At 41.0% G+C, this 12,298-nt stretch overlaps 1 protein-coding gene across 1 annotated transcript in view; it reads right to left on the bottom strand.

The window, feature by feature from the left end:
- Positions 1-237: 237 nt before the first annotated feature.
- LOC128815054 (gamma-aminobutyric acid type B receptor subunit 2-like) overlaps positions 238-12,298 on the bottom strand; it is a 38,764-nt gene continuing 26,703 nt past the window's right edge. The window contains exon 2 of the mRNA XM_053991452.1: positions 238-1,584. Within this exon, the coding sequence (XP_053847427.1) occupies positions 1,555-1,584 (30 nt within the window). The 3' untranslated portion in view covers positions 238-1,554. The remainder of the gene's footprint in view (positions 1,585-12,298) is intronic.

Raw genomic sequence — 12,298 nt, 5'->3', positions numbered from 1 at the left:
GCTCCAGACATTCTTCTTTCTCATGGCAAAACACCAAAATCATGACAGCCTTCTGTAATAAAATTTTTCTTTCAACTTTGTACCTTCCTATGGTCTTCTTTTCTTTTAACACCATGGCAGGAATGACCAAGAACAGACTTCATGTCCATTTCCAGAGACAGCAGTCCAGAACCTTATTAACCTATGTCAGCCATGACAAGGGTTACACACTCATTTATTTGGTGCATTTATTTCTTAAAATCAACAACTGTATTAAAGAAACAGAAAAAAAAAATAGTGCTAGAGATGCTTAGTTTATAATACTGAAAAAAAGAACACATTTGCTGGTCAAAATGTTATCTTTGGTCCACTACTCCTTCTCATGCATTGTCTCAATTTAAAAGTATGTTATTGACTATGCAGGCATTTATACAAGTGTCTTGTTATACATACAAAGATAAACCAATATATTTGTTCATGTGTGTACATGCCCACATTTTCTTCCATAAAAATCTAGGAGCTGGATACATTGCTGCAGTGCTAATGGAAACACATTGTTCCTTCCTCTTCCCAATTTCTTAGCTCTAGCAGGAATCTCTCATTTGACCTTCAGCAAGGCATTTCAATTCTTTGTGCCTGTGTTTTCTCATCTGTAAAATTAAGGTTATAATACCTACCTACTTCACAAGAGGGACAGTGTTAAATTTAATGCATTAATGTCTTAAAGTGTTTTCAGACAAATGGATCAAACCCACTACAGAATATAAGTTATTATTAAATTATGTTTCACTGAGTTAATGCTGTTGCATTACTGTATATGATTAAATAAGAAAAAATATTCAAGCAATGCCTCTTGGATTTTTTTTCCAAGAGGGTGAAATTGATGTTCACAAGCCTACAGATGGACTCAAAGTCTTATTTTAGAGAAAGAAAGAAAGAAAGAAGTGAGGAAATCTAGTAGTCAACAGAAGTGAAAGAGTCCTGGGGAGTAGATGGTTATGAGGGCATTTCAAGCAATTGTGAAGTAGAGCAACTTGTGATGCAGAAATTGTGTAGCAGAAGGCAACTGTGCCTTGTGCCCCACTGTGACACATCAGTCTCTGGAAGCAATAGTCTCTGTTCATCTCTGTGCCAGCGGGACAGGAACACCCCCTCTCCCCATCACACAACTGTTGCATTTGGCCTCCACTCAGAGTAATGAAATACAAGATCTGTAGCCTGGAGTTGTTTTCCCAGTGGATCCGACCACCTCTCAGGCACAGTTCAGATACACTTTTGAGTCTGTTCAGTCACGGCAGCCAATCCATCTGTGATGAAGGTGACACATAAAAATGTCAGTTGTAAAAAGGGGGATTCATTGCAGGAGGGTTGTTCATACCTGATGCCTCTCCTACATCTCCTCTTGACCTGATGCGCAGATGCCTGGTCTTGTCCTGTGATCTCACATCAGGATCTTGTTGTGGGGGATAAGGGAAAGAGTGTTTGGAGCAAGAGCTGCAGGAAGATGAGAAGGGTTTTTGACAGCATGTTGAGTTGGATGTTGTACTGGTGTTGATGCCGCTGGTCCCAATGCCATCAAGGCATTTCTTGTGGATGACAAGGAATCTAGGAAAGTAGTGATTAACATGCATATCAGTGTGATTGACAAGCTACGTTGCCTGCTTTGTGCTAATGTATTGCATGGATAACACCTATTCTAGGCATACCAGAATCAGCATATAGATTTAAAGCACAGATTTAAGCCAGAAATATTTAGTATCTTTCCCAAATAAACAGATAAAGAAAAATTGTTTGATGGATCTATCTGCTCAATAGACCACGGAGATCAGATTCTGTCTGGTGACAAAATGTTTTTGCCTTGCAGGGTTCAAATGGATACAAGGCAACATTCTTTCAGATTGCACTAAGACCAATTCATTTGCTTTCCCATTCCTCCATCCCCAATTTGTCACTCCAAAGGCAAGAAAAAAATAAATACAGCATTAGGTTCGATAACCTTCTGCTAGTAGTGTGCCATTAAATATACACAAATCAGGAGCTTGGAAACATTTAAGCCTTTCAAATCTGCCAAGACTGAAATGGAGGTTACAAAGTCTAAGGTTGTATATATTTTATGTCCTTTTTGACACCATGCTGCATTCATCAAAGCATCCATTCTCTTTTTCCTTTTCTTTATCGGATCTGCAGAGGCTAGACTACATGCTTTATTACTATACCAGTCAAAGGTCACACAGTCTTCTAAACAATAAGGATGCCACTTTAATTTCTTGAGAAAAATCTTCCTTGATGTGAAAATTTGCCACAAAAGCAGTGGTGCCACTTGCTGTGTAAAAAGTGTGCAGTAGCTCCTAGGATTTACTCTGTGTGATAATTCTAGTTTCTGCCAGTATTACACACAAACATTCCTTCTCAATTTTCTTCTCTTCACCAAGGCACATATCAGCCTTTCACAATGGCATTGGTTTATTTTTTTAATCCATCTCATACTTCAGAGAATTGAAATCAAGTGCCTGAAGTTGATTTCATAGCAACATCTGCTTTATTTATTTGCTTATTTGGCTGACTAGCAATTTTTTAAGTAAATTCCTAGTGTAACATATGATCATCCAGAATCAGCCTCCTGCTGCCAAAAATTATCTGTGTCCTTTGATTGAAAGATCAGCCACTTCCTTTGGCATTTTTATGCCAAATGTTAACTCTGGATCCCCTTTTAGCAGCAAAGAAGTAACATTTCACAGTCTGTTACGCAGGGAACAGGCTACTTCTGCATGCACTTTCAATTAGATGATTAAGTGTAAGGATCTGGATAACCAGATTTCTGAGTGGTAAGCACGAAAATGTATTGTCAGAATATCCTCAGCTAGGAGACCACTACCTGATCACTCCTGCACCAAAATAGTTTCCTTCCTCCTCTCATTTTAGTGAAGCCATATCTTCTAATACTTAACAACTCTAACTTACAGCAAGACTGGCTGAAGGAACACTGTGATTTATGTCTGAAAGCCATTTACTCAAAATAAACTACAATAAAATAAAGTATGCTCAAAGGTGTAATTTCAGACTACCATTGTCATGGGAAGATAAAGTATGTAAATTTGTATTTCATTTAGGAATAGTGCAGCAATCAATGTTTCCAGTAATGTTTGAAGTGACTGATTCAGCAAGCTGTGGCAGGGAAGTGGGGCTGTTTAAGCAGTAAGCTAATTTCCAGTTATTATTTTTATGCACAGAATATAATACCTTATTGATTATCATTTTGATAATTACAAGGCCAAGATGAAATGGCACTGTTTGTGAAAGAAAAGGTGAAAAGGAGGAAAGCAGGAACAGACAGAAAAACGACACAGATACAGTGAAAATTAAGTATGTCAAGTCATAAGCAGACTGAGAATGCAGGGGTTGCTGTCAGAGGTGACATGCGAAAGTACAGAAAGGATGGTCACCCTCTAAGCAGATAAAAGTGTAGTCCTTTACTGCGAAGGGGTTTTTTAATGATCTAGAAATTAACTGATTTGAGAGCTTTCTACCTTGCACTACTCCTGACACAAAAAAAAAAAAAAAATCCCACTGTATTTAATACTTTCAGTTCTACCCATTGAAAGGTGTGTTCTAGAGGTCTAGTAGAGGTTTAGATCTTCTTCCTAGCTATTTCACAAGGAAAAAGGAGAGGGAAGGTGAGGTTGTTGGTCTGTGTGATGCAGCAAGTACATTTCTACTTCTGACATTTCTCTTCCCTTGGCAGCTCCCCCACAGATCACCCTGTACATGGAGAATATAGAAGCAGCAGGACAGAACAGCACAGCAATCACAAACCTCCTGTGAATCTAAAGCTGAGATAGTAGCTCCAGCACTGAGGCTAAGAAACTATTTCAGTGACATCTGGCAGAATCTGCCAGATGTTAATATGAGAATTCATGCATATTAAGACAGGAAAAAACACACATCTTCAGTGAATGAACTGTACAACATTGAAGAACTGAGCAGTAGTGAATTGTAAAGCAAAGAAAAAAAAAATAGTGAGTCTCTCATAGAGCCATTTTTCAAGGACACTTTGATTTAAATGAATGCATTATAGCTCTTTCTTATCCAATGACAACTTCTTGTAATATCTTTATGAATTTGAGGTTAGAGATCTTGCCTATATAAATGTAAAATAAATTAAAATATATATGAATTAAGATTTAGGGATATGTTATAGCCAATACACGACAGCTTGTGAAGAAATAATTGATGGTCTTAAATCCTCCCTAATTATCTTTTTGTTTAACTACATGTTCCCGTGTCAGTAATTAACAAAGATATATTTAACTCTTTATGTACAACTGAGGAAAACTGTCAAATTAAGTCACATATGTCAAAGATCTATAGCCAAGTAAGGAAATGTTTATTAACTTTGTCTATTGCTAAAGCTGGAACTCTGCATTTGTCTGCACTGAGTTGTACCTATTTCTTCCAGACTGTTTCTCCAATCCATTGTGATCATATTCAATTTTAGTTCCATCCCCCATTAAAACCAAGGAAAAAATATCAATCCAAACTTACAGACTGTATTCTGAACTGCTGTGCAGATGTCAAATAGGAAAAAACATGTTATATTTTTAATTTTAAGTTCTGGCAGAAATGTTCACAGATTATGACCCCAAGTTTGCCTGTTACTGACTTCCTGAAGGATTTAAAATGTATTACTTTAAACTACTCAATTCACTTCAGTAGTCCTTCACCATGGAAGTCCTTCTGCAAAAGCAACTTGAAGCTGCAGGATACCACCAAGAGTGAGCTACCAGACACATTCCATTTGGAGTCCTCAACAGACAAATTAAGCAGCCATTGGTCCCACAGACTGTTTCAGACCAATCATTCACTGGGTAGGATACATCTTTCAGCTTTCAGGCTCTGGTCATGCTGTCAGAATTTCCTTGACATGATTTTGTGTTTCTTTTCTGTCTCATTGATACATCCCTGTCTCACTCTCCAAATACTGCCCAAACAGACTCCTACCAGGCCTGCTGTGCAAAGACATTGCTAAGTTCTCATCCTGAAGTGTTTCAAGGAAGAAGAATGTCAGAACCCACCTTGGATTCTACCAGATGATGGTACCACCAGTGCCAGATGCAACTTCTGTGGCCTGTGAGAAAGCCACCAAGGCTATTTACCCAGGCCACCACTTGCAAAGTGGCACATGCCTGCACTGTGGGCTCCCCTGTACAGGGGAAGTGAACAGTACCTATCTTAAGGATTCAGGATCATGGGGAATTTGACACCTGCTTCTCCTCAGGACTGGATGTTGTTTGAGAATATATTATTGCTGATACTACTACTAGAAGTAGCACTACTAGTATTACTCCTACTACTGCTATTACTGCCAGAAACATTATTTATGTAATAATTATCTCCCTTTATATTGAAATGTCATTCTTTCAGATTTAAACCAACCATGACTTCCAGACTGGAGACTCTTTCATAATAAACAGGAAAATTATTTTTTTTTCTTGCCCTGATTTTCAAATAATACAAATTTTTTCACTTTTTCTTCCTGATGTAACTTACAAATTCTGCCCTAAAAACATTTGGAGACTCATAACTGTGATTCTACCACTGTTGCTAATCTTACATATAGACTGACATTTGAGTCAGGTTTAATATAACAGATGAACCCAACTGCTGACTGGTTCCAGTTATGTTAAGATGTTCAGTGACTTGTAAAAATAGCAAAAAAAAAAAAAAATTACTTCTCTGGCAGGATGAGGAATTAACACCATACTGAAATACAGACCTCTTCTCATGTCGTTTTCTTTGTTGGGGAGATCTTTTCATCCATCTGTTATTAACAGTTCTCAATACAAAAAAGGAATTTATGGGATGTGGAGAAAGGAACAGGCCATATGGGAGGACTATAGGAAAATCATTAGAGTAGGCAGGGATGTGTCAAGAAAGGCCAAGGTCCACTTGGAATTAAGTCTGGCAGAGGACATCAAGGACATCAAGAAGGGCTTCACAAATAAATCAGCAGAAAAAGGAAGATTAGGGGAAATGTGGGGCTGCTGCTGATTCAGACGGTTGTTCTGGTAATGGAAAACACAGAGATGAAGGAAACACTGACTATCTGCTTTGCCTCAGTCTTCACTGCTGAGGACAGCTCTCAGGAGTCACAGAAGTTTGGGATAAGAGAAGGCCAGAGATAGGAAGACTTCCCGTAGGTCATAGACAGGTGGGTTAGAGATCAGCTAGACAGACTTCACATATATAAATCCATAAAACCTGATGGGATGCCCCCACAAGTGCTGAGGGAGCTGATGGATGTTTTTATTCTGCTGTTCTCGACCACCTTTGAAAAACCATGGAGAATGGGAGGGGTGCCTTATGACTAGAGGAAGGCCGGTGTTACTCCCATCTTTAAATAGGGCAAGAAGAAAGACCTGAAACTACCAGCAAGTCAGCCTGACCTCTGTCCCTGGAAAGGTGATGGAACAGGTCATTCTGGAGGTCACCAGTGAGCATGTAGAAGAAAAGGTAATCAGGAGCAGTCAGCATGGATTCATCAAGGGAAATCATCCCTGACAAATCTGATAGTCTATATCATGGCACAGTAGGATGGGTTGATGACAGTGGATCAGTGGGTGTTGTCTACCTAGAATTCAGCTAGGCTTTTGAGACTGTCCCATAAAATCCTTGTAGGTAAGCTCAGGAGATGTGGGTTTGATAAATGAATAGTGAGGTGGATCAAGAACTGATTGAATGGCAGAGCTCAGAGGGTTGTCATCAGAGGATTAGAATCCAGCTGGAGGTCTGTAGTCAGTGGTGTTCCCCAAGTTCGTTACTGGGTCCAATTTTATTCAACTTGTTTATCAACAACCTGGACAAAGGGAAAGAATGCAAGGGACCATCAGCAAGTTTGCTGATCATATGGAGAAGCAGCTGATATACCTGAGGACTGTGCTGCCATTCAGCAGGATCTTGATGACCTTAAGAATTGGGCAGAAAGAAACCTAATGAGGTTCAACAAGGGCAAGTGTAGGGTCCTGCACCTGGGGATGACTAACCCCAAGTACTAGCACAGGCTGGGGCCTGAACTGCTGGAGAGCAGCTCTTTGAAGAAGCACCTGGGAGTCTCGGTGGATGACTGATTGACCATGAGCTGGCAGTGCCCCTGTGGCTGGGAGGGCCAATGGTATCCTGGGGTTCTTTGGGAAGAGTATAGACAGCAGATAAAGGGAGGTGATCCTGCCCCTCTCCTTGGCCCTAGTGAGACCGCTGGGATACTATGACCAGTTCTGGACTCCTCAATACAACAAAGACAAGGTGATACTGAAGACGGTTCAGCAAAGGTCACAAAGTTGATGAGAGGTCTGAGCATCCCTGTTGTGAGAAGAGACTACAGGAGCTGGGCCTGTTTAGTCTAGAGGAGAAAAGACTGAATAGGGCATCTCATGAATGCATGTAAATATCTCAAAGGCAATGGTCCAGACTGTTTTCAGCAACAGAATGAGGAGCAATGACCATAAACTAAATCACAAGAAGGTTCCACCTCAAAGTGAGGAAAGGCAGCAGAGCATTGGAACAGGCTGCCCAGGGGGTCATGGATTCTCCCTTTCCAGAGACATGCAAAACCCATCTGGACCCGTTCCTGTGTGACCTGCTCCTGGTGACCCTGCCTTGGTAGGGGGGCTGGACTAGATGATCTCTAGAGGTCCCTTCCAACCCTAAAAATTCTGTGATTCTGTGATTTATCTGCCAAATTACTTGTGACACTGAGTGCAAGAGTCATGAACAATTAATTAAGTTCCTCATGATTTTGCAAAATATTGATAGAAAATGCATGTTTGCTCATAACTGATTAACATCAAACCATTTTAATTTCTACTGTTCTTACAGAAGTCAAGTTATATATGGATTAAAAGAGTGTAATGTCCCTCCTTGTCTTCATTTCACTACGCACTTTTCTCCCTTGTCTTGCCATCTGTTTAGGTGTTGGGTTTTTTTAAGCTCTACTATTTCACACTACTAAGACTTCGCAAATTTCAGGCTGAAAAGGGAGTTGAGTATCATGCGTAATTTTGATTCTTTAACATGGTTAAGTAAAATATTCAATCTTTAGCAATTTTAATTATCTTTGAGGATTTCTATCAAATAGTAAATCTAGTAACCTCATACTTAGTTCTTACACAGAGGTTTTCACCATAGACAAAGCTGGAAATTATCAGTCTGCCAGTATTTCAGGTATTCCTGAAATTCATTCAGTGCTTCCCAGTCAGGCTCAAGTCATCTTGCTAGGCAATCACAGACCACAGAATGCATGAGTCTGAAAGGGGTATATGGGGATTCATCTCATTCAACCTCCTTGCTCAAAGCAGGGTCAGAAAAAATAAATTGTCCAGGACTGTGTCCAGTTGTGTTTTGAGAATGTCCAAGGATGGAGACTGTACAACATCTCTAGACAGTGTTCCAGTGTGCAACCACTCTAACAGTAAAGTAAAAAATAAATTTTTATATTCAGATAGAATTCTCTGTGTTTTACTTTATGCCCATTGCCTCTAGTCTTCTCAATAAGCATGAATGAGAAGAGTCTAGTTTCTTCTTTACACCCTGCCATTTAAAAATATTGATAAGCTTTCCCTTGACTCTTCTTCAGGTTAAATAATCACAGGTCTCTCAGCTTCTCCACATATGAGAAATCCTTGTAGACTTGCTCCAGTAAGTCCATATCCCTGTTGTATCAGGGTGCCCAGAAATGGAACCCCAGATGTGGCTTCACAAATGCTGAGCAGACAAGAAGGACCAGCTCCCTGGACTTGTTATTAACATTCTTCCTAATGCAGCCAGACCAGGAGGCTGTTGGCCTCCTGTCATGGTTTGACCTTGGCACAATGTCAGTGTCCTCATGAAAATACACCCTCCCCAAATGAGTGCTGTGAGATGCGATCAGGAACAGAGCAGAGCAGGCTCAAGCTTAGAAATAAAAGGGGACAGAAACCACTTTATTAAGTTACTACTATGATAAAAGACACACACTAAATCCAGAATGAAAACTTTTTCAAAACATTCCTCCCCTCCCCCACCCAAACTCCAACAAACCACAGTGAGACACAACTTGGACCCTTAATCAAGTCATCACCCTTCAGATAATCAATACTCAGTCCATCAAGGGAGAGAGGAGTCTCTCTTGCACCACAGACCCCCAGAAAATACAGTTGCCACTGCCTGTGTTTCCATGTCACACATGGCACTGCCCGAAGAAAATCTGCCAGTGTGACACTCTCCTTTCCATGTCACAGTGCTCTCACCACCGTGCATGGTGGTCTATGGTGCATGGTGGCCCTATGAGACTGCTCATAGGGCTCCTTTAAGGATGCTTTGCCAAGGACCAAAAGAAACAACAGTTCAGTTTCTCATTTTGGAACCACAGTCCCCCCCATTTTTCCTCCTCTGGGGCCTGAGGGTCTCAAACAGAGATCTTCTTCTTCCTGAAGACAGAGGGCATCACCACACCCTCCTCAGCTTTTCTCTGTTCACTCCATTCCTATGCTGGTAGTCGCTGAAGCAGGTCTCTTGGCTCACCATTGCATCCCCCCAAAAATACAGTCTCTGTTGCAGGAGAAATTGGTTCAGTCTATGGCTAACAAGAAATGTCCAGCCAAAAGCCACTCCATCATCTCCTCCCACCTAGAATTTCTTCTTCTAACATCTCAGGCCCCAGACTGTCTCTCTTCTCTTTCAAATCAAGGAGGAGAAATATTTCACAAAGCTTTCATTTCCCAGGAAAGGGTTAAAAGTCTCGGACTCCCCGGACAGCTGAAACCTCTGCCCAGACTCCCATGGCTGGGCACCTTCCCTCCCCTTTTCCTTCTCCTCTGCCAGCAAATTCCTCTTCAGGCTGTCTCTTTCCCTCTGAGGGGAGGGAACAAAGGCATCCCAGTTTCTCTCCACCTTTCCATCTGCAGGAGCTGGCCCGGTTCCAGTCCTTTCACACCCTGGCCTACCTCTCCCAGGCCACATGGTTTCCCCTCCCCTGCCCAGCCTGTGGCCGGGCAGGGGAGGTCTGCACTGCACTCTGACCAGAACCAAAGAGAGAGTTCCCCTGGGAGTTCTTGCTTTTAACCCGCTGTGTTCTCAGAGGTGTGTCCATACCTTCAGTGGTCACTCCAAGTGCCAATATCCAAACCTGACCACTGATTGGTTTGACCCAAACTTCCTGAGAAAATTCACTTCCATGTCAAACCATGACACCTCCTTTGCTGCAGGGGCACATTGCTGGTTCTTGGTCAGCTTGCTGTCCACCAGGACCTCTAAGGCCTTCTCTGAAAAGCTGCTTTCCAGTTGCTCAGCCCTAGTGTGTACTGGTGCCACATATTACTGCTCCCTATGAGACGGATTTTGCCCTTCCCCCTGAACTTCATAAGATTTACTTCTCCAGCCCATCCAAGTCCCACCCTGCATCAAGGCATACGCACCTAAGGTTTGTCAGCCATTCCTCACAGATTTGTCTCATCTGCAAACTTGCTGAGGGTACAGTCTGCCTCATCATCCCAATCACTAATTAAAATGTTAAGCAGTGTTGGACCCTGTATTGCTGCATAGAGCAACTAGGGTCTGATCTCCCACTAGTCTTCATGCTGCTGATCACTACACTTTGAGCCTGCCAGTTCAGACAGCTTTCAGTCCACCCCCAAAAGCCCCTACTTCATCAGCTTGTGAGCTCCTTGATCACTTATGTTTTTTGGAAGTTATCACCAATGCCCTCCAGAAACATCCTGAGCTGCTTGTGCCCTTCTGTGCTGTCCCTCCAGCAGACAGGAGAGTGGGACAAGCCACCCATGAGATGAAGAGATGATAGCTCAGTATGGTAGTTGCACTTTACCTTCATACTAGTGAGTCACCAAATACCATCTGCTTTGCTTTCCCTTACATACAGTATTTCAAAACTAAATTTTGAACCACATTTTCTATGTAATGTGCTCCAAACCACTGAATTATCTTAGTAGTCTTCTGCTGGACTCATGTCATTATGGCAATGTCTTATACCCAAAAGCCCTTTCAACCCAAACTTGTTGAGTTCCCTCTTCCTTCAGCCATCAACCACTGCTCCAGTCCAGCGTCATTTACAAAACTGAGAAGGGTGCACTCCATCCCATCCTCCAGGTCAATAATATTATAGAGGAATTACACAAAATTAGCTCCATTGCTGGAGGATCACTGAAGGGCACTGCCTAGTCTTTTCAGTATTTTGGAGGGATATATTTAGTTAGAGGGCTAGACTCTAAGTGACATGCTTTAGAATTGAAAAAAAAGAGTATTTATATATTTTTTTCTATTTAGGGGTCTGTGTCTGTATTTTCACTGACCCAAAAAACTCAGTTAAAATATATTGTTACACTACATTTCCACTTTCAGAAATTTTGAGGACTCTGATCAACTTCATTCTTTAAGTATTGTTTGCTCTGTTCCATGCACAATTTCAACTAATATTTCTGTTTTAGCACAATCAGACCAACACGATTTTCAGTTACTGGAGGTAAATTTAAAAGCTTCTTAAGAAATACATGCTCTGTGTCTTACCATTATAAAGAAAGCTAAAATAAATTCAGATAGATAAACCACATTCAAAAATGTGAAGTTGTTAACAAGGTATATTTCTTCAAAGTCAAATGGAACAATAAAAAGAAAATCTCTACTCTGCACAGGACAAAAAGGCAGGAAATTAAATTTCACTGCAAAAGGGTTGACAGGCACTATGGTCCTTACTTGACTGCTATACATTATGAATCTCTTCCCTATTTTGCTAATACCATCCATTACAGATGTTGAAAGGTCATGAGTCAGGCTCCAATATATCATGAAACTGAACCTATGATCACAATAAATTCTTATTGCTTATTTACCTTTGGATTTCAGAATGCACTCCTATTACCTTTTCAAGTTTTAGTCTGTAACCACACAAGAGACTGCATGTCTATTTTTAAATGAAAGCATTAGAGTGGCTTCCTGACCATTCATCACACTCCATTCCTCACCACCCCCAGTACTCACTTCAGAGCTCTCTCCTACTTGTTGTTTTGTTTTTTTTTTTTTTTTCCTTATGTGCTATGGAAAGCATCCAAGACATCAGCTTCATTTCAAGGACCCAGTGTCTTCCCACATTTCCTTATGCACCAAAAGAGCCAGATTCAAAAGGAGTGAAGAATGATCTGGGGCAACCTTTACATGAAATAATAATGGAAAAAAACATTTTATATATCAGTTCAAACAAATTAGAGGAACTGGTACATGAAAGAACTCTCTGGGTGTGACCCACCTGTGCATAATGCATTGGGCAAGGCAGGAA

Source organism: Vidua macroura, chromosome 1, assembly GCF_024509145.1.
Source record: "Vidua macroura isolate BioBank_ID:100142 chromosome 1, ASM2450914v1, whole genome shotgun sequence".
NCBI classification, from domain to species: domain Eukaryota; kingdom Metazoa; phylum Chordata; class Aves; order Passeriformes; family Viduidae; genus Vidua; species Vidua macroura.
This window is presented reverse-complemented; position numbering and strand designations above follow the sequence as displayed.